Source organism: Lycorma delicatula, chromosome 1, assembly GCF_047948215.1.
Source record: "Lycorma delicatula isolate Av1 chromosome 1, ASM4794821v1, whole genome shotgun sequence".
Lineage (NCBI taxonomy): Eukaryota > Metazoa > Arthropoda > Insecta > Hemiptera > Fulgoridae > Lycorma > Lycorma delicatula.
This window is the reverse complement of record NC_134455.1, coordinates 206,418,270-206,441,644: the sequence shown is the minus strand read 5'-3', so window position 1 is coordinate 206,441,644 and position 23,375 is coordinate 206,418,270. Positions and strand designations below refer to the sequence as shown.

Sequence of the window (23,375 nt, the reverse complement as noted above, 5' to 3'; positions counted from 1 at the left end):
AAAATAAATAAATTGTAATTATAATTGTATACTTTGTAATTTTCATAATAAATTTTCAGAGTTTCAGTACTTCTTATTGTTTTACAGCATATAAAGCGTCAGTTTTAAATTATTTACATATTAATCTGAAAATCATATTAAATTTATTTATCACATTATCGTATAACGGTTTTAACATGATAAAATGTTATTAATAGTACGATAAGTTTCTATTTAATTGACCAACAATAAAAGATCTGATGTGGACTCCACATCACTTTCTTGTATGCCTATTAAATTACATATACACATTTTTTCTGCACTTCATTTAAACTTATTTAATTTGAAAGTGAGATACGATCCTCCAATACTTTAATAAAGTGGACAGTAACACAATTGCTAAAATAATATTTTTTATTAACATCAAATATTTATACAATTATTAATTCAATAATCTTACCTGAAATATTTGGTTAGCGTAAAAGTCCCTTTATTACTGTTTAAATAAATGTAAGTCCTATGCGTCTATGTAATACTATATTTTCTAAATTATTATGATGCAACCATCAACAAAATGAAAACAAAAACGAAACAGGAGAAGATTACTAAATTTTATAGCGATATTTATTATCAAGTAGACTGAAAAAAATGCATAAGTAAAAAAAAATTATGTATTTATACAGGAGAAATGGAGAACCAAGTAAGTGTTACCTATTCGCGTGTAATATTTCATCATCATCATCATCATTATATATATATATATATATATATATAATAAAAACAAAACTGAAAAAGGTTACTAAATTTTTAGTTTACATTTTTAACATGTTTTTATTAGGTTTAAAATGAGTATGGTGTTTTAGGGTTTGTGTCTTTGTATATTTATTCTGAATTTATAATACTTGTTACTACAGTTTGTGAATTTTCAGTAGGCCTCACATCTCGTCTATACTTTGGTTTCAAAAGAATGACAATCAAACTTTTAGGTAAAATTGCGGAATAATGAGCAATGTTTGTTCCATCATCAGTATAAAGTATGATTATAGGCTTTAAAAATGCTGAATCATTGTCATAGTTGAAAGTATTTTTTGTAAACAAGAAACGATTTTTAATAAATCAGTATAAGGCACCTAAGATTCATATCACTGTAGCTAGCAAGGGGAAGGCACTGCCTTCGGGACACTGATTTGAACCATATTGCTTGTATAAATAGTACACTGTTTACGTATCTTCATCACAAAATACTAACACGCAATATTCAATTATACTTAAGAAAAATTGCCCTACAGATTTCCTTAGCATTTTATATTAGTTTACATATTAATTTTGTTTCACGTCGCTCAAGTAGATTTGTGGTGTAAGTGAGAACGTGTCGGATCCGTAACCATGCACACATCTCTTCGAATTCGACTTCATATACATGTATTTTTTCTTTTAAATTAAATATATTGATTTATTAATATATTTAAGACAAAAAAAAAATTAATGTTTCTCTAAGTGTGATATCATCTCTTGAATTGATTTTTTGCGTACATTACAGATCTTTAAATACAATTCTTTTATCACCGTTACTTTTAGTAAATTACGCTTCAAAAAGAATTAAGGGAAAATATAGTTAAAATCTGTAAAATATAAAACTTTGCATGGCCATACCTGTATTAGAATAATTTCGGTGATGCTTCTCTTTTATAAATAGCCTCAGGCACATCCCGAATTAATGTCCAGCAGTTATCGGCTAGCATGTTAGTATTCCATTTCCCTTTATAGCGGCTTTCCATCACCGAAATGTCTTGTGGAAACGTTCACCGTGTTCGTCACTTACGTCTTCGAGGTTGTCCGATAAAAAATCCAGATGTGAGTGAAGGAAATGTATTTTCAAAGAATATTACATTCCATAGCTCTGTATGAAGTAAGGAATTGCTTAACAATATCGTGGTAATTGTCGGATTTTTGTTTGCTAAGAAAACTTTTGCAAACGTCTTTAAATGAAGCCCAAGCTGCATTTTTTTACATTAAGTTACACACATCATCTTTGACCAAATATCTTATTTGAGGACCGACAAATATCCATTCTTTAATTTTTCCTTCATTTACATTAGAAAATTTCTACCTGATGTACAAAAATCTGGGACTATCCTTCTTCATTGCATTTACAAAGTTTTTTATTAGTCCTAGCTTCATATGGAGAGGGGGTAAAAATTTGTTTTTAAGTTCAACTAAGGGCTCATGAATAATATTTTTCCCATGTGGAGTTAAACTATCTCATTTCAAGATTGAGTATAAACAAACAGATTTTCATTATGATTCAAGTGTTAACCGATCAAAAGCCTACTCTTTTCAACTACTGACTTATCAGATGCAGGTATTTTTTAATGCATCAGCTATTTTTTTACTTTGTTTTTAATCCAATTTAGTAGTTAGCAAGCAGAGGTTAATTTGCCGGTCTTCGTGGCGCGAATGGTAGCGTCTCGGCCTTTCATCTGGAGGTCCCAGGTTTGAATCCCGGTCAGCCTTTTCACACACACTACAAATCATTCATCTCCTCCTCTGAAGCAATACGTTTGTTATACGTTTGAAGCAAGACGTTTGTCTTTTTTTATTAAATAAAAAAAAGAAAGAAAAAAGAGGTTAATTTGAAAGTAATATCTTCAACATAATCGATATTAAAGAGAAGACAGAACTTATGAATAATATCCTATTTCCACAGAAATTTATTATTTAATATATTTTTTGAAACATTATAAAAAAATAATCCGTAAACAATGTATTCTATCATTAATTTAATCAATCATCCCAATAATTTCATAGGCGTAGAAAAAATACGGTATGCAACTCTCTATAATGGCCATTAATGCACTCCTGCAAAGTTTATGATACTTGCCAAGGCTCGTGTCATAACTTAGTTTGCACTAATACATTAATGACTATCATTATAGGCTCGTTGTATAAATATAGATATATATTATTTTTGTTTAATCAACATCATAGTACAATAATTGTTTTAATTAATATAATTCTTGTTCAATTTTTAATATTTGTGTTTACTTCTTAAAAATTATATATATGAGTGTAATTCTGGTGAATATTCTCATTTATGACGTATTTTTAAAAAAATTTTTTTTATTAAAGACTTAACGAACTCAAGGAAAAAAATTATTTATAAAGTAACTGTTTAAACTCTCTTAAACAGAAAAATAATGATCTATCATTCAGTTCAAAGTTTTGCTCTTCAGCAGTGCTATACAAACGAAATAGCCTTTCATTTGTGAATGAAATATTTGAATTCTCCCATAGTAAGACGGTATATTCAAAATACTTAAATCTGGATCGGTTATTTGAAACTATGAAGTTTTGTTTTTTAAACAATAATGATTAATTTCGAAACAATGTTGTTTATAAAAAGTATTCGTAACATTTAAAAGTAATATAACATATTAAGTAAATAACATAAAAGTAATAATTTAAGTTTTACTTGAAATCTAACTTATCAGATAATTTGAATGTATAATTAATACCAACATATTTTATTATGTTTGTGTTACTATTTTATTCTTTAGTTATTTGCATTGCTTCGATTTCATGAAAATAAGTATATTTTTATGACTGTGGGTATGTGCATGTGATCTTACGTATGTGTGTGGGTTATATATAAACTTAAAAACGCTGATATATAGGGTCCAAAATGGTGTGTGAATTTTAGAAGGACTAAGAAAAGGATTACAAATGGAAAATCGGTTTAGCCTTCGTCTGTGGAAGGAGAAATTAAGTTCGGTTTGGATGAGGTCGTTACTGATAACCCTTGTCTGGCATGTTACATTTCTCCTTCTCTTTCTTACTAACCCTTCCTATTTGTATCGCAATAAAATCCTCTCATTTGAAACTTCTAATACAATTACTTCTAATTCCAGTATCTGTTCTCATCTATTAAACATTCATTTTTTACTCGATTAGTAAATTTCTATTCGCTGAGATTCATCCTGTTATTTTATTCGATCGGGTCTTTTGTTATAAGAAATATTTATTCAAAAATTATGTCTCCTTTCGGCGATACTACCCATTTAATTCGTTAAAATTTATATAAATGAAATATTAAAATTAAATTTTATGTAAAAGATTTTATTAAAATAAATATTTCACTAATAAAACGATATTAAAAATCTTCATATCTCACATTATTTTCTGTTTCCCTCATATGAATCACTCAGTAGGGTCGTTTAAAATAAAAGTGTAGTGTAATAATAATTACATTATATCGGTCTGTAGATTAGTTAATTAATAAACTCCGTTATAGGTTAGCTATTGTTTAAAAACTTAGAGAAGCTATTCATGTAGAGATTTGGTAAATGAAAAAAAATATGACAATGAAAAAAAAAAATATTGTTTTTAAGGAATCATCTTTTTCTATTCTATACATTATTGGATCAGCAAAAAATCGTACGCACTATTAGCATAAATCTTTTATAAATGAATACAGACCCTAGCAGGAATTTTGAACTGACATAAAAGTCCTAAATCTAATTATCACTAAAATCATGAAACAGTATTTTTGTTAATTGAATTAATTTTTTATTCTCTGAAATTGACTATTATCCCGTTCTAAAAGTAAATAATGCATGTAAGAACGTAATAGAAGTATGAATGCATCGGAGTTAAATATTGATAGCGCGTTACACAAGACGCCAAGTTTATGAACGTTTCTAGCTCTATAAACTGTAAACAAAGACATTATTTCTCTATGCTAAAGCACCGAGTGGAAGGTAATTCTTCATTATAAATAATACTTCCTTTCTCATGTGTTCCCTTCTCTTACCTTTTTAGTTTTCTGAGCATTTTTTCTTGTTTCTTTTAAAGGGAAAATATAAAAAATAATAAATTCCTTCTGCTGAATCTAGCAAGTTTAAGAAAAATCAGAAATATCACGTAACTCAATGATGCTCTTTTTTAAAAAAAAACTTTTACTTTTTCTGCTGATGTACAATAATCTTTGTTTATCTGTAATCAAAAATACATTTTTTTATTTTATTTTAAAAGTAAATAACTTTATTTTAACGAGTCAGAAGAATGAGAACAAATAAATATGTATATTTAGCATATTACTGAATAATTGTTATCGAGAGAATAATTTGAAGTATACATAAGGTAAATTTTTAGAATGAAATCTTAATATCAATAGTATTTTCACGCGATAATTTCACAGAGAATTAAAAGAAGGTGCTGTGATAATTAAAAATATATCGCTAGCGGTTCCTTCCCAGATATTTTTTATCATTCTAGGGTAGAATGAAAACTGCTTTCATTAACCTACTTTTTCTATGGTTTTTGGGTAAGTCAACAACACATACTCATTGTGAGTGAACGTGTATTTAATGCATACAACTCACTACAAGTAAAATATTTTTACGAATGAATAATGGATTTATGACAAAAACTATATAAAACTATAGAAAATAGTCCATCAGTATGTTTTTCATAAAAGTGATTGAAGGACGGCGGTTATTCGGCATGAAAAGTATTCGAATAAAATTTCTAGACATATGCAAAAAACATGGTGCATTTTCTGTTCAAGTTTAATTTTGTTTATCTGTTTTTTTACAGACTATGCAAACACTTTTTTAGTATTTCTGGTAAATCGTAAGATAAACTAATTCTTTAAATTGAACATTTTAGTTATTATTTCTACTAATACTATACAGTATTGCTAGTTTTTATGAGGAAAAATATTTATGGATGGCAGTTCTAGAAAAAAATGTCTGCTGCAATATGATTAACAAAGGAAATCAACGCAAAAAAAAATGTTGATTTCATTTCATAAGAGTGTATTGAATTCTGTCCTACAGTTTTGTAAGTGTGAAAACCATCTGGAAATAAACTTTCTTCAGGAGGTAATCTTTTGGAAAAAGTAATCGGCTTTAAAACTGCTCAAATGGACACGGATTCTGGAGAGCTCGACCGACATATTTTTAAGGAGTTGTTTTTTATAGACTTTTGAAAAAAACTTAAAAATTTAAATATAAATAAAAGTTTTTTTTTTTTTGGAACGATTTTTGTAAATTATTTTCTAAAGGATGGTTAAATAAAAGAAGTATTAAATGTTTTAAATTGATTTAAAATCTGTAAGTTAGCAGTTAGGAAAGACATCTAAATAAAAGATATTTTAAACACAATGATACAGATTGTCGGAAACATAATGATACGAAGGAAAATCGGGCATAATATTTACGCGTAACATGCCACTGTTTGGAAGTGAATTATTAAAAAAAAATTTTTATTAATTTAGTAATAGATTTTGAACTTCCCTCTGACATTATCATTGTTAACAATAAAATTTCAAAATAAAGCATAAACTCTAATCGACGCGTACACTCCATAATGAAGATAAAATAAGGAATCTGGAATACTATTACGATTTTCAGATTTACCTCAAGATATAAACTTCTAAAATTCCCCAAAAAACATACAATCTAGAAGATTTAAATTCTCAAGTAGGTAAAGAAAAAAGGTTTTCTAAAATTTTCGAAAAACATACAGCCTGCAAATGAACCAATCAAAATAGGGAAGATGAATTACACTCTACAGATATTATAACGTAAAATTAATGTTCAGACACTTTAAAAATCGCCCTAAACATTAAAGAAATGTGAAAATCCCAAATGTACAACTTGGAAAATTTTAATGAAAAGATCATGTCGTCATCTCTTGTAAATATTGCACAAGAGTAATGAATTTTTAAGTTCAAGAAAGAAGAATGATCTTAGATTAGGGTTACTACTTAATAAGAATAAAGTAAAATTTATCCCAAACATAAAAAAATCAACTCCCAAAACAATATAAAAACCGGGTGGCTGAAAAGTAAATTACAACTCGTTCTAACTTGTTTTATAATTAAGATAATTGGACACGGTTTGCGGCATTCTTCTTTGTACCTGTTTTTTTTTTTGTATATTTCACTGTTTTAATTTTTTGTTGGCTCTCAAAAATTTTAAACGGGACCAGTAGTTATTTGATATATCATTTTAAAGAGCTCGATGAGACAAGAAAAATGATACAATTAAAATTAAATCTTGATTGCCAAATCCAAAATGGCGGCCAACAATTCTTTCATTTCAGATAGCGGTTCTTTTCCCCCTATTAATTATTTGTTATTTTTGGTATCCCGGTTCTCTCTTTGGAAATCTTCTTCGATAAGAGAGATCAGTAATTCCTAATTTAGAGTATGAATTTAGGGTGAACGGAGGTAAGGGACGGCTCAAAAATCTGAAATGGGACATGTAATACCATATTTAAAGGACTTCACGAAGCAAGCAAAACGGTACCAAAAAAATTAAACTCTATTTAAAACAAAACAGCGATCACAAATATCTTGTTTAAAAAAAAGTTTTAAGACAAATTCATTATAAAAACAAAAATTTTGAATTAATACATTTTTTACGAGTTTATGACGGAAGACTGGAACATTAAAAATAACCCTCGTATAATATATTCGTGTCGTAATTATAAAGTAAGTGAAAAATGATTTTCACTTCTATTTTTTTTATTACTTTTCAAACCGGATAAAAATTTTAATCCGATTAAAAGATCTTGATATTGTCAATGTTCTCTGCTGTTTCTGAAACGTTAACACAGATAATTAAAATGGGATGGAAGCAATCGTGGAAATTCTCCTCATGCTAAAAATATTTTCTAAAGAATATTTATTTTTGTATTTTTTAAAATAAAAAAATATTCTATGCATAAAGAAGTAGTTAGCTGTCATAGAGACAGCTACAGTATTCCATTATGATTTATATTTAATTCGAGGTATTACTTAACATTTATGGCAAATCGCGATACTACATTACAATAGATGGAATAAAGAGGTAGATCATACAATGGAAAGTTGCAATTGTGATAATAAAATTTATTCTTTTACGTGTTTATGAATAAAATATAGAAATGTTTACTTGACATTTTATTCGTAAATACAGTTTTTGTCAATATTAATATTTTTATAACAATGAATATACTGGAATAAGTGCCATAGTAATGAATAAGTCGTAGAGAAAATATAAAATTAATTACAAAATAAATTGAGTTACCAATTATTTGATTAGAAATAGAATAACACTGTATGACAAAAATGCATGTTCAATTAACTCTTGTTGATGACTCGATTAATGCAGTTTAAGGAGCAGTCGTGGTAGGAGGTGTTACATTTTGTATTTGTGTGTACGTGTGAAGAATTCTCGGTAGAGTGAGGTAGGTAGATATTAGAAGAAGAGCATTAAGTGTGAAAGTGACGTCTTTGCTTCCCCTTATTCTCTTCTTCTATTACTTCGAAGGAGAAGTATTCTCTTTATCATTCCCTACCCCTACCACTCCATATCTTATCACCATTTCCTTGTCTCAACCCTCTTGTTCTCTTGCTCCTTTTTTACCTCTGCATAAGAGATTGACTATAACACCCTACTTCATACCCTTGTCTATCTTACACTAGTGTTGCACTAGAGTCTATATTGCACTTGAAGGGATATAAAAAATATTTTACTTACCCTATCTATTTATAAATACGGCAGTTATTCTCTTTTTTGGTATTACTCTTCCTCTATGTTCATTTTATACCCTTTCAACTCATTAAATAGTTTCTGTTTTTAAGAAGAAGAAAAAAATACCTACTTATAAAAAGCAATTATTATAAAGACAGAAATTATTATAGGTAATTTAACCTATAATTTTCTTTATAAGTTTAAAACATACTTTAATTGTGAGATATATAATATGAAACCTTGATAATTAGTCGGTAAAGAAGATAAGAGAAGTATTCTAGCGTACAAAAAAAAAAATTTCTACGCAAACGATTTATTTAGAAAAAGGTTTAATAAATCTACAAACAATAAAAGTTGTAAACAAATGGATTTTTGACCGAGCTAAACGATTAGACACAGGATATATTAAAGTCTGAAATAAATGAAAAATACATATTTATACCATTCCTGTCCTGATAATTAAAATTGAAAAAAGTTTTGAACTTAATAAATACACTGGTAAACAATAATTTTGTTATATTGTCAATATTTATGAATCTTATGCCTTTTGGGCGCTAATTCCGAATATGAAGTCACAGTTTCTTTATCGGCCTCAAGAATCTTTATAATTACCCATGTGCATGAAAAATGCCAGTACATTATATTATTCATTGTAGCACTTAAGATGCTACATAAACTATAATTTATTTGAGTTGATAAATAGCCATGAAAAATAAGTATTATTGTAATTATTACTTACACAGTAACTGAAAGTTTTAGAATTCATACAAATATGATTTATGACTTTTTTTTTAAAATGTAATTATATCACCCGTTAATCAGACATTGCACAGCGTTATCAATTTCGTTTTGGCGACTCAGTTCTAGATGTAATACTGTAAATTATAAACAATTCTACATTTATGGTAAAGTAAGATTACATTCTCAGAGGAGAAATATAACTCAACCGATAAAGAAATGTATTTTGCTGGTTAAAAAACTTTCGATTACGTCAATCAAGTGAAAGCTCCGTGTGTGTAACATTTGATACTGCAACTACTTTTCCGTTTGTGATTTTATTTTAGCAGTAAAGTCAGTGTATACACTACATTGATTCTACAGTGTATATAAAGTGTTTAAAATTTTGTAGTACGCGTTTGCGAGTGTTTTGCAAACAACGTATTAATAAAAATGCTACGCAGTTACATTAACCATACAGATAGTTACATCTACATTTGTGGTGAAGTAACATTAAAGTTTCAGGTGAGAAGTATAACTCCGCTGATAAAAGAATAATATGAAATATATGTTGGATTTAAAGTAGGTGATCAGAATAGTTCGCTGGGCTCCTCATCATATTGCTGCAATTTATGTGTAACTCTGTTGACTGGTTTGTTGATTAGTTCTCGTGATGTGACATTTGCTATTCCAATGGTTTGAAGAGAACCGAAGGATTACTTCAAGGACATCTATTTTTACACGACTTCCAAAAAGGAGTGTAATGTTTTAGGGCGTTATGTATGTTTGTTCCACGTAGCAGCTCAACGGCCGAACCGATTTAGATGTATGACGCAGCGTTGGAATCCTTACGTTTCCAGGAGTGTCATAGGCTATATAAATATGTATATATATTATGTATACGTATGTATATATGTAGTAGTGAAGATTTGCCGGTTGAATCACAAAATTTAATGAATTGAATTAATGAACTGTGCGATGTGATCCTCTGTGACTGTGTTAGCTGAGTTTGAAGTGAATGATTAATATCAATGGAATGAATAAAATCACAAAATAATAGAATTAAATTTACGTTAAATAAAATAAAATAGTAATAAATAGTTTTAAAGAATTTCTGTTTAATAATAATGGGCTTCCCGACTGCGTGTGAGGCTAAAGTTGTGGGGTGATGCAAGCACCTCGTGCGAGGCTAGACCAATCATCACCATCACTTGGTAACCAATTGGGTGCCTCTAGGACGCTGTTTTGGGAGGTGGAATGTGATGCTTTTATAATAAATATCTTTGCAAACAATCATCCGATTTTCAAATTTCAAACGGGATATTTGTTAGTAGGTTAAAGGCTAACTTTTACATGCGTCAGATACACTCTCGATCAAACAGATCTCGGTTATCCGGAAATTTTGTTATATCTTCTCAATCAATCTTCCGGTTTTCGAAATTCAAATGGGCTATTTGCTAGTATAATACAAAATCGGGATGGAACCAACCCAGAACATAACTGATATACTCAGAAAAATCGAGTGGCCTGCGCTATGTCGAGACAAACTTGAGCTCGGTGAGTTCCCACAAACGGTATTTGTAGAGTTTGATAACAGTACGATTAGAGGTAATTCTGTCGGCATCGGATTGAGGATCGAGCTTACTATTGTCGAATTAGGTGCTTTAGGGACACAGGGCAACAGAGAACGGTGTATGACGCCACTAACATTGTGCTGATATGTGAGGGTGCATAAAATACAAGGGACTACCCTAGGTAGAGCTGTCGTAGATCTGAGCACTCACATCTTTTCCAAAGGCCAGGCCTATGTACTACAGAACAGCAGGAGGGAATTACAGAGTTTAGCCATTAGTTGTTTGGATCGCAGAAAATTGTTATTTGATCCGCACGATACAGTTAGAGAAATCAACCGCTAGAGAAATTTGTAAGTTTAGATTGGTATATGGGAATTAAAAAAAATAAATTGAAATGTTTACGGTTTTCTTATTTGATTCAGTACATTAAAAACGTTATATCCATAAATTTTCGCATCGTGAATTTTTCTCGATGATCACTAAAAAACATTAATAAAAAAAATTATAAAAATTAAAAAAAGACAATTGCCCCCAATAAAGTAAATAAAGAAGTTGAACTAAAACAACATTTAATCGAACTAAAAAAAATAAAACAAGGTATAGAAATAAAGGACTAAGTATTTTTATGCGTATTTAATAAAATAAAATAACGGGTGACTAATCAATTTTCAGACGGTTTTAATTTGTTTAAATATGTTTTTCATGTTCTAGAAATAGGAGGCATTTAAGATTGTCTTATGATAAGTTCTCACCAGGTCGTAAAGGCTCACCAGGCTTGTAAACAACTTCCCTGGAAATCTTAATTCAAATAACTACAAAAAGCTTATATAATTGAACTTCTTAAAAGCTATAAAGTATTTTAATGCAATATGACTCTAAAGATCCTCTTCTTAGATTCTCATCTGATTTTTTCCCTACCACTCTTTGACATGTGGGTCGCAAGCATTGAGAACGCTTTCACCAGGAAATATCCACCATGGAAACACGTTACCAGGGAAAATGGAACAGAAAAATTCTAGTTGACTACTACTGGAACTTCAAGACGACTGATGCATTACAGCAATCCACACCAGAGAATCCAAAAGAAGCAGATTTTTAGGCATGTATAATATTGTTATACTACCGTCACAATGATTTTTTCTTACAAAAAAAAAAAAAAATTAAAAACTAGTGATTACAAAAAAAATCTTCCTGAAAAGAAATCGCTTACATATTTTAAAACAGCGTCAAAAATCTATAAGATTCAGAAAATAAAAGTCTTTTAACAAACAAAAACAAAATTTTGTTGTTCAGTGGTATTAAATTAGTGTAAATAATTCGCATATAACTTCTTTATTAACAATTAGTAAATATTAACATATCTTTTTATTAACATTCATTTTTTATTTTAATCATGTCTCTTAATGAAGAAATACGCTTATTTACTTTCGTAAAAATTTTTAAGCAACTAAAAATCTACTATTATGTATTCCGCTTGCAATATACGTACCATTAACATATTTTGGAGAATAATAGAGCTGAGATTTTAAAATAACTATGAAACGAAAAGTATGGATAATTTCATTGCCTAGTATTAGTAGATTATAAGAAATAAATAAATAAAACAATTGAGGTCGAAATTATGCAGTATCTTATGGCTATGATTTGCTCTACTAGTTCCCATTTCTTTATTACATACACAATTCTTCCGTTTCTCTCAATCCGTTTCTCTTCCGTTTCAAATTTATTTTGTAATCTCTTCAGCCTCCACAATCTGACTATAACAGGTGAATAGTTTTATTATATGTTTTATCAGTTCTTTTTTTAATAACCAAGTATGTTATTTTGTCATGCCTTCAATGATATACATGATGAGTTTTTTTGGTAGCTCAAAATTTTTTTTCCCTTTTCTATACGGTTAAATTTTAAGATAGAAACGTGAATATTTTAACAGGTTAAGACCTGATCGACTAGGATCAATTGGCCTAAAAAAATGAGTACTCGTAAGTTCTTTCTTTGTGGTGATAAAACGATCAAATTCAGTAACTACTCCGGGAGAAAACTTTCATTACTAAGCACTTTGTTAAGATTGTAAAATATTACAGGCCTACAGTATTAATAAAAAATCTTTTTCATTTAAAAATGATTTCCTTGTTTGCTACATATCAGGAAATTGAGGATCGTACAGACAACTATCTGAATCAGTAAATAGCCTGATTAACATAAAACTAATTTTGGCATTATTAATATTATGTTAAAAGAAAAAAAAATGATTAAATAGGGTGGTTTAATCATTTTTTTAAAAATTCTATTTCCTTTTATAAAAATTCCTTTTGATCTATTATGTAAATATGTGGTTATCTTATTCTATTTTTCAAATGGATGTTAGGTTAATTATTAATTTAGTTTTCAGTACATTTGTCTGAAAAAAATCGTTTTTCAGTACAAATGTACTGAAAAAAAAACAACCAGCAAAAGAATGACTGAAGAAAATACGGAATTGAAATTAAAATTGCTTATTTAGTTTGCTAGTGGAAAAATACTTCCTCGTATTTCTAACGATCTAAATTATATATTAAATCGTACGTGGGTATATTCTTTAATATTTGTTAAATAACATGAGTTAGTTTTCTATTTCGACATTTCAATAAAATAACTAAAGTTCTTTCTGTAAAAATGGAACAGGATTTTCGTTATTTCTATATACTAGTATTTAGAAGAGGAGTTCAGTGATGTGTCAAATTACGTACAAGAGAAGCAAAATAAAATTCGAGATTAAAATAAATAAAGTGTTAAAATAAAAACCTTCTTCCTTCTATTAAATAAAATAATTTAATAAAATGCTAATTGTTTTCACTGCAAGCACCAAGTGGCCTGAATAATAAACAATGAAGGGAGGGAGAGATACGGTTAAGATAATTCAAAGCGATAATTGTTTAAACCATTGTTATCTTAGTAATCATGGCTTATTATTACTCGTTTGTTATTTCCTTGCTTTGTACCTCAATAAAATATTCAATAGTACCAGAAAATAATAGAATCCGTTTGAAAAAAGTAGGATAAAGAAATATCTTAATTGATAAATTAATTTAAAGTTAATAATTGATATGTAAAGTTTTAGTTAAGAATATTAATTTGATAAAATCATTGATAGATTTAAAAGTTAATTTTTCTTTTATTATTTCGGTAAGGCTATTAAACTTATTTATATTGAAATTACAAGTAAGTTTTCCACTTATTTTTTTTTCTATTTTAATGATGTTATTTTAAATTTATAAAAGTGGCCACAGCAATAAACACTAAGTCATTAAAAATATAATCGTTAACTCACTGTACACTACACATTGTACACTGTACACATTACACTGTATTATATTTAAAAATATTTGTCAATTTATCTTTTTATAAGTAATAATTCATTTAACAAATTTTATTTTATGAAAATATTTTACTTGTAAATGAATGAAAAATATTTTAATTTGTACCGTAATCGGAAATAAATGGGATAGGTGTTTGTATTTTAATAACAAACGTTGAAAAAAGACACAATTTATTTTCCTTATTCAGTGAATTATCGAAATTTTTTTTTTTCAAAAAGAGATCAGTTATGTCAGAAGGAAAATTTTCCCTAAAATCATATCTTATTTCTTATCAATAGTAATTATACTACATATAATACGCTGTTACCACATATGTGCCTAATTTAATATCGGCGAGCGAACACGGTAGCAACGATGTGAGCTGCCGCACAGTTCTCCCACCATAGCGGCACTGCAGCCTCACCACTATCAGGCTCTAATAAACGAGCGCGAACGAGAGTGAAATTTCAATTCATCGTCGACCACCACCTGGATAACATCTCGATTCCCCCCTCGAGGGGAGAAGAAAGAACCCACCTCGTAGCGTGTCCGGTCGCTACACCACCCCCTCCGTTCCTAGCCAGCAGTGGCTTTAACGGAGGACTTCTTCTCGCCCTCAAACTGATGGGCACCACAGCTTACAGTTTAGGCCCCGCAGAGATGCCACCGATGCAGATGCCCCAAGGGACATCTACATCGGTAAAAATTCACCCCGAGATAGATTTACATGTTTATGCCTTCAGAATGAAGACAACGGACACCTGCAGCTACCACGTCGCCCTCAAGAACTAAGCTAGAAACCTAACTGCGGAAAGAAGACCCCGCGCCTAGATCCTACTATAAAGAGCCACTTTCTGAATGTCTCAGATCCGCACTAACAACCTCAACAATAAACTTCCCACTAAAGTTTAACATCGAAATTTAGACCTAGTTCCCTTAAGAATCCCGCTTAATACTCTAATGAGTTTCTATCTGACTCCGTTCCGGTCTGCCCGGGAGAGGAGAATAAACGCCTACTCCCGTACAGCGCCATCGCGGAGTCCCGCGTGACATTCACCATCTTTCGCAATTGCCGCCGAGACTCCCCTACGTACCACTTAAGCAGCACCCAGAGAAGCCCCGCCGACAGTGACTTTAGCTTAAAATGCCCTCGTCGGAGCGCGACCGCACCCGCCGGGCAAGAATAATCCCGCCCGCCGACAACGGCCGCAACTCCGCCGACAGCCTGATTCAATGCATACCACCAACACATCTAATCGAGGCACGCTGCCTAAGCGCCTACCTTCGGCCAGTCAACTAGCCATCCAGGTTCCTATCACCTACTAAATTCCTTCGGCGGTCCTGCTCAGGGCGAGGAAGCGATGGAAGCCAGCAACTATTTTCCACTCTCTACGAGTCCTCCAGTTGACTCGTAGATCAAAAACAGAGTTTACTCTCTCGAGTTCCCTAGTAACTCTGGTACGTTCAGCTTCGTACCGGGGACATATGTAGAGGACATGGTCCACAGTGTCATCGACCCTACAGTCCGGACAGAAGCCGGAATCAACCAACCTAAACTTAGCCAATTTGTCCCTAAATGCACCATGTCCTGAAAGGAACTGAATGGTATGCCGATTGGGGGATACCCAGCTAATTGCTCGCAACTCTCTAACATCGGGGAATATACCATGCGTATAACGACCTGTCAAAGAAGTCTTCCACCTATCTTGTCAAGAGTCAAAACCTTGGTCTTCGATCTCACGCATACGCCCAGTAGTAAGAAGGCCAGCCTTCCTAGCAACATACCGCTGGCTACGTTCCGTAACCGAAATATCCGCAGGTTTGATGCCTGCGATCACAGTCACTGCCTCTCGCGAGGCAGTCCTGTAACCACAGACAACCGCTAAAAGAAGAAGACGCTGGGCTCGTAAAATAATGTCCCTATAGCTTTGGTGTTGTAAACGATGAGCCCGGACGGGCGCAGCGTACAACATAATGGCCTCACAGACGCCTTTATAAAGAATCCGCATGGTACGGAAATTCAACCCCCAATCGGGATGGACCACTCTGCGGACGCCGAAGAAAGCATCAATTGCCTTCTTCGCCACATACTGAAGGTGCTCCTTGAAGAGAAGCCTCTCATCAAGGATAACACCCAGATATTTCTGAAAAGTGACATACCTAATCCGCCATCCTAATCCACCATGTGATGACCGTCCATCACAACCCGCGGATGGCGAGTTGGAGCTAAACGGCCCTTCAAAAACATCATACCACCTGGATAACACCAAGAAGAAGAAGAAGACGAAGAAGATGGAAGTAGTTCCCTGGCCGCCTTAACAAGAGACCTCCCGGCGGATGCCAACATGCCCGCCGTTATGCCAGCGTGGCCTCGGCAGGCCAGCCTGGCCTGTCGAGGCCACGCTACCTTCCCGCTCGAGCCTTTCCTGTCGAGCCGCTGGACGCGGACGCTACCTTCCCGCTCCAGCTCACCAAGCATCAATCGCCGTGGCCGGCGGACTCAGCAGCAGTAGCCGGCCCAGCGTGGGATCGATTGGAGAGAACTGCTTCGGCCGCGCCGGCGAAGGACGACCGACGCCAACCCGACACTGCGGGGCTCTGGAGGCCACCACTGCCAGGCTGTAGTGAGGTCCCAACTGCCGCTAACGGAAAGCCCGGTCTGACTTCAATGGACGAGCCGCAACTCCCCGACTTCGCCGGAGACCAGCTTCCGGACACAACAGCTCTTCTCAGAGCTAACGCAAAAAACGGCCCTTTTCAGGGCCACCACAAGGTTATGAATTACGAGCCGTCGAAGCCATTAGACAACAACAGCCATTTTCAGGGCTACTATAAAGTTAGTAATTACAACTATCAGTCGGGGCCATTCACCACGACATATATAATGTGTGCATATATATATATATATATATATAATGCATTTGTAAATATATATATTATATTAAGTTACCGACCCATTTAAAAGATCCACTTCCAATTTATTTAAAATGCCAGCCTCCGTGGCGAGAGTTATAACGTCTCGGCCTTTCATCCGGAGGTCCAGGGTATGGATTCTGGTCAGGCATGGCATTTTCACACGCTACAAAACATTCATTTCATCCTCTGAAGTAGCGGTGGTCCCGGAGGAAAAAAATTTAACTATTTTCTTTTACAATAACAATATTACTATTTCGTATTAATAGCTGTATATTAATAATTAAAAAACGAATAATAGCTTCCTGTATCTTCCTTTAAGTTTGACAAATAATACATGCTCCTCGGATAATTCCCACTCATACCTAATTATATGTTTTTTATAATACTTGGTATTCTCACATATTTACTCTATTATTATTATTACTTACATTTCTTGATTTCTGATCTTAGTATTAAATTCAACAACTTTTTATTATCATTAATTATGAATTTTATGTCCTAATATGAAGATTTTATTACGGTTTTCCTTTATCTATCCTGGTCATGGCTAGAAACAGATCTTTTTTTACTGTATCGTACTAGTTTTTAATCGTAGCGTAATAGACCTACCCACTCTTGATGCAATCTATATATTCTAGTACTCGTTCTGATCAGAATGCTGGTCGGTTGATTCCTCGAATGAAAATATCAATAGAAAATTCTTTAAATTTAAATTTAAAATATTAATTTTTAGGTGGTATTCATATATTTTCTATTTTGTTTTTAAGAACGTAATAACATAAAAATGATTAAATAATATGGAAATAAAAATGATGCTACTAATTACGACTCATATCAAGATATAAATTAGGAAAAAATTCACTGAAAATACAATCTCGTTCGCGAAATCATGTCATGACCACATACAGATTCGGGTTATATAAAAGCTGGTAACCGATTGCTTTACTATACTATTCGTTTCGACATTAGAAAACAAAGCAAAGCAAATAAAAACAAGCAAAGCAAAGTATAAACATACAAAATTTATGATAACACTAAAAAGCTTTTTTTAGATTATGGAAAAAAATTAACTCAAATTTGAATATTGGGGTTTACATAACATAAGACAACTTAGTGTTTCAAAAATGGATGAATAAAATATAAAACCTATAGCTTAGTAAATTAAAAGCCAAACACATGTAAAACGTACCATAAGCACGCTTTAGCGTGCTTATGGTACGTTTGTACGTTATTAAATACGTTAATACGTTATTAATACATTAATACGTTATGGTACGTTATTAAATTATAAGCACGCTAAAGCGTGCTTATGGTTATAATTTAAAAAGCTAAAGCTTTTCCCACGGTTATAATTTCAAATTACGTTAAAAAATAGTCTAAACAATTTTTTTGTTTTCCATAAGTTTTTTAAAAATAAATCTATGCTAAAAAGTACATTCCAAAAGACAACATGTAAAAACAAAGTAGGGAAGTAAAATAAGAACATCCGTGACGTTTTTACATTTATTATAAAGCGAGTTAAATTCATCGGCGGAGAATAATGAAACTCATAAAATTATGTAATTTTTCCAACGCATTATTAGATAGAACTTATAAAAATGAACAGAATATTGCGCAGCATTTAGAAAAAATTAAATGATTTTATTTTTAAAAGCCTGATGTGGACACCATATGACGTTCTTGTACGCTTATTAAATTACATATACACGTTTTTTGCTGCACTTCATTTCATCTTATTTCATTTGAAAGTGAGATACGATCCTCCAATTCTTTAATAAAGTGGATAGTTTCACAGTTGCATTATGGTGGACACCACATGCATCACATTTTTTTGTGGTGTCCGTATCAGCATCTGATATTAGTTTATACATTAATTTTTCTTCACGTCGCTCAAGTAGTTATGTGGTATAACGTGTCGGATCCATAAGCAAGCACACATCGATTCGAATCCGAGTTCATATACATATACTTTTTTAACTTTTTTTTAAATTAAATATATTGATTTATTAATAATTACTAACCTCCGATGTAAAAAAAGTTATAATACATGATAATTCAATAATAACAATAAAAAATAAAAATATGAAAAAATCAGAATTTATTAATGAAAAAAAATTTTATGTACTTTCCATTTAAAAAAAAATGTGTTTATGTAATTTAATAGGCGTACAAGGAAGTCATGTGGTGTCCACATCAGATTTTTTATAAATACGATCTCGTACTATCAGTAAAGTACGAGAGAGCTCCTGATTCCATATACGTAGAAAGTTTAACTAAAAGTCCTACGGTACCGACACAGACTCGAGAAGCATCTGGAAGCACCTGCACTGCAAGGTCATAGAGATCGAGACGCGAATACGCATACGCAAGAAATACATTTATTACCCTTTGTAATTTTTAAATATCTTTCGCTAATTTATTTCACGTTCTATGTATGATTTATTTTCGCTTTTTTATTAAAAAAAAAATCATTAAAATAATTAATGTTACCAAGTTTCTTATCCGGCGCTGTATGGAACTCGCTTTACCTTTCATAAATTAGTTTTTTTAGTTGCACTCCGGGACTACCTTTAGGATTGCTTCAGAGGATGAGATGAATGACAAGTAGCTTGTGAAAATGCCATGACTGACCGGGATACGAACTCAGGACCTCCGGATGAAAGGCCGAGACGCTACCATTCGCGCCACGGAGGCCGGAAATCCTGGAGTTAACATCCTGGAAGAACTTATAAGTTAAAAAGTTGTTTAAAATTTTACCATAATCTTAATGAAATTAAGTCGTTTTTTTTCAAACCCTCAGGGTGGTTACAAGTAATTTTTTTTGTATAAATAAAACTACAAGTTTTTTCTACAGACTTAAAAATGAGTTTGAATTAATGATCATAATTAATTATAATGCAGTTGAAATGAATACAATTTTATGCAAAAAAAATGATAGAAAATATTTAGAATAGTGTGATGCGGTTATAATATAAAAAATCTGATGTGGACACCACATGACTTCCTTGTAAGTCTATTAAATTACATATACACATTTTTACTGCACTTCATTTAAACTTATTTAATTTGAAAGTGAGATACGATCTTCCAATTCTTTAATAAAAATGGACAGTTACACAATTCCTAAAATATTTGTTTTTATTAGCATCAAGTCGTGTACAATTATTAATTCAACAATCTTACCTGAAATATTAGGTTAGAGTAGAAGTCCCTTGATTACTCGTTAAATAAATTGTTTACCAAATAATCCAATAATAAAAACTGATTATTCTACACCATAATATCAAAATTAATGTTTGTAACCAATAGACATGAGTTCATTAAACGGAATAATTTAATTATCATTAACTTTTATTTATACGACACACCAGAAATTTAAAATACACACCAGAAATCTTGTGCACATTACGTAGAAGTAAAAACAATTTCAACAATCACTTTAAATTGAATACAATTCAAAAATGTATTTTATTTTTGTCAAATAATTAAATAAATTTTTTTTTAAATATACAATTTTTATAAGAAGTTGCTAAGAAAATAAAAAAATAATACGATTCTAAATTATAATTTTCAATTAATATTACATAATCAAGTGTTTCAACAAATCTATTACATATACACATGTGTAATGCCTATTAAATTACATTTACACATTTTTTAAAAGTTCATAAAATTTTATTTCATTAATAATTTTTTTTAAATTATTATTTATTGTAAAAATGTTTTTATAATCACGGGTTAATAATTATTAAATAAATATATTTAAATCTAAAAAAAAAATTAAAAACATAAATAAAAAAAGTTAAAAAAACAAAAGGAGATTATGTTTGATTCGAACCGATTTACCTTCTCTTTAAGATCCAAATATTTCATTAATTAAAATTTTAATTATAATTTCCATTGCAAATCTAAAAGGGAGCTGCAAAACTAGATGTTATAACGGTGGTAAATCCAAAATTTCAACATCTTGTGGCTCATCGTTTTTGAGTAATGCGAGATACATACATACGTACAAACAGACGTCACGCCGAAACTAGTTAAAATGGATTCAGAGATGGTCAAAATGGATGGATATTTCCATTGAAATATGAAAACCGAAATGTTTCGCGATCACAATACGAATAGGAGTATTATTAGAGCATATTTAATACCCATAACACTATTAACGTGTCATTGGAATTGAAAGTATCGAATTGAAAGTATTCAGAAAGGAAGTTGTAAAGAAAAATGAATATTTAACTATTTGTATGTATTTTACAAGAGGTTTATATGGTTTTTAAATGTAATTTAAAAAATCCAAATATATTCTCCCTATAAAATGTATTTACTACAATTTTATGAGAAATATATCTTATGTACAATTATAAGAGTATCATGACATTTGACAAAGATTTAATGAAACCTGGATCAATAAAGTACTTCATGTTAGAAGATTATAAACTCGATAATTAATCTGAAAAATTTGAGAGAGCATTTAAAATTTATGTATTTTGTATAAGCGTTTATTTAATTTTCCGTTCTTTTTAATAAGTAATGTGGGCTGAATAATTTGAGTGATTAAATTTCTGTAAAAGGGGGAAAATTGTAAATGACATTTGTGGTATTAACGTGATAAATTATTTTTAACTACATTCGCTATCGTAAATATTATTTAAATATTTTGCGGTATGTTAAGCTTAAATACAGTTGCAGTATGAATGAATTTCAGTTTCATTTAATTTTTTAAATTATTTTCTTATTAATTATTTAATTATATAATCTGTTCATAAATTGAAACGACTAGAATTCATCAGTTTAATAATTTACATATACCGCTCTATTGATTTGTAATAAGTTAATTAATGTTTTTAGTTGGAATTACATCAATAATAATTTATTTATCTTTCTTTTTTATTAAAATTCTGCTCGCATTACTAAAATTTAATTATCATTTTTTAACACGGCTTTTAAGAATTGCGACCATTTACAAAACTTTATTTTAATCTGAATTTAATTTTTATATGATATTTTATTAAAAATACTAGATTATTATTGAGATCTTCAATGAATTAATTAGCGGTAAATTTAATTTATTCTACAATAACTAATATTATTGTATTATATTTAATAAATAATGATAATAATAATAATTTATTTTTATTTGTTTCAGTGAAAAAAGCTCGTTACGTGGGAGCACAAGGTAAGAAACATTTATAGCTGAATAGTACTTATTGATTTATAAAATTACAAAATTTTGAACAATTGCTCTAAATAATTAATAAAATAAAATAATTTTACAATTAGTAGGATGCCTAAGTGACATCAGTTTGTCTCCACTTTTTATCAGAAAAATCATATTATATTGTTTTAATTAAAATGTTTAATTTAGAAGAAATTACAAAACGTATTGTTTACTCTAATTAAAGTGTTATTATTAATCTTAGAGTAATCCTAAAAAAAAATATTGTTTTCTTTTTCTTTCATTTTATTTTTTTGATTGCGTCAACGCTTTGTATTAACGCTCCCGAAATTTTATCATAACTCCTACTATTTAGTACTGTACAAAAATTACGTACTTTATTCTTATATGAAATTAAGTTTATTTATTCACTATTATTATTTGTTAGAAATAATTTTTATTAAATTTAGTGGAGGAAACAAAAACAGGAAAAAAATTATCAGCTTGTATTGAGGTGCACTAGCGTACTCCCGTGTTAATTATCTGCAATAACTGGATTGTTCGTCAACGAATTTTTACAAATGCGTTATCATTTTGCTCAAAACAAAATGCTTAATAAGTTTTGTGATAAGTAAAAATTTTATCAAATAAAAATTACAAAGATATTGAGATTAAAAAATTAAGATGGCCGCCATTTTACAATTTTTGAAGGTGACGTTTTCAAAATTTTTATTTTGTAGAATAAGACACTAGTCTTAGATTTTCTAAATTTAATTAAAGTTGTTTTACCCGTTTCTGAGAAATAATTTTTTTTGTTGAAAATCACAAAATGGCGTCCTGAAGGAAAACAAAGCAAAACAGCACGTATGTCGACATTCGGGCAGTGATGAATTTAGATGTGATATTTTTTTTATCATTTCAGAAATACGGTCACTTTTTCCACATAATAATGTTTAACTTCAGAAAATGAAATTGAATGCAAGATGAATCTGTACGGAATGGTGGTATGAATGCATTTTATATAAACCTAATTACTCCAAATTTTATTCATTCTTATAATTAATTCTTATAAAAATTTTAATTTTTGTACGAATATTCGATGATATATTTTGACGAAATTATTTTTTAAATGGAAAAAAGATGAACTACTAACTGTTCTAAAAAGATTTTG

At 30.5% G+C, this 23,375-nt stretch overlaps 1 protein-coding gene across 1 annotated transcript in view; it reads left to right on the top strand.

Moving 5' to 3' along the window:
• The window catches only part of LOC142317747 (uncharacterized), a 507,996-nt gene that overhangs the window by 179,082 nt on the left and 305,539 nt on the right, over positions 1-23,375 (top strand). The window contains exon 3 of the mRNA XM_075354295.1: positions 22,196-22,225. Within this exon, the coding sequence (XP_075210410.1) occupies positions 22,196-22,225 (30 nt within the window). The remainder of the gene's footprint in view (positions 1-22,195; positions 22,226-23,375) is intronic.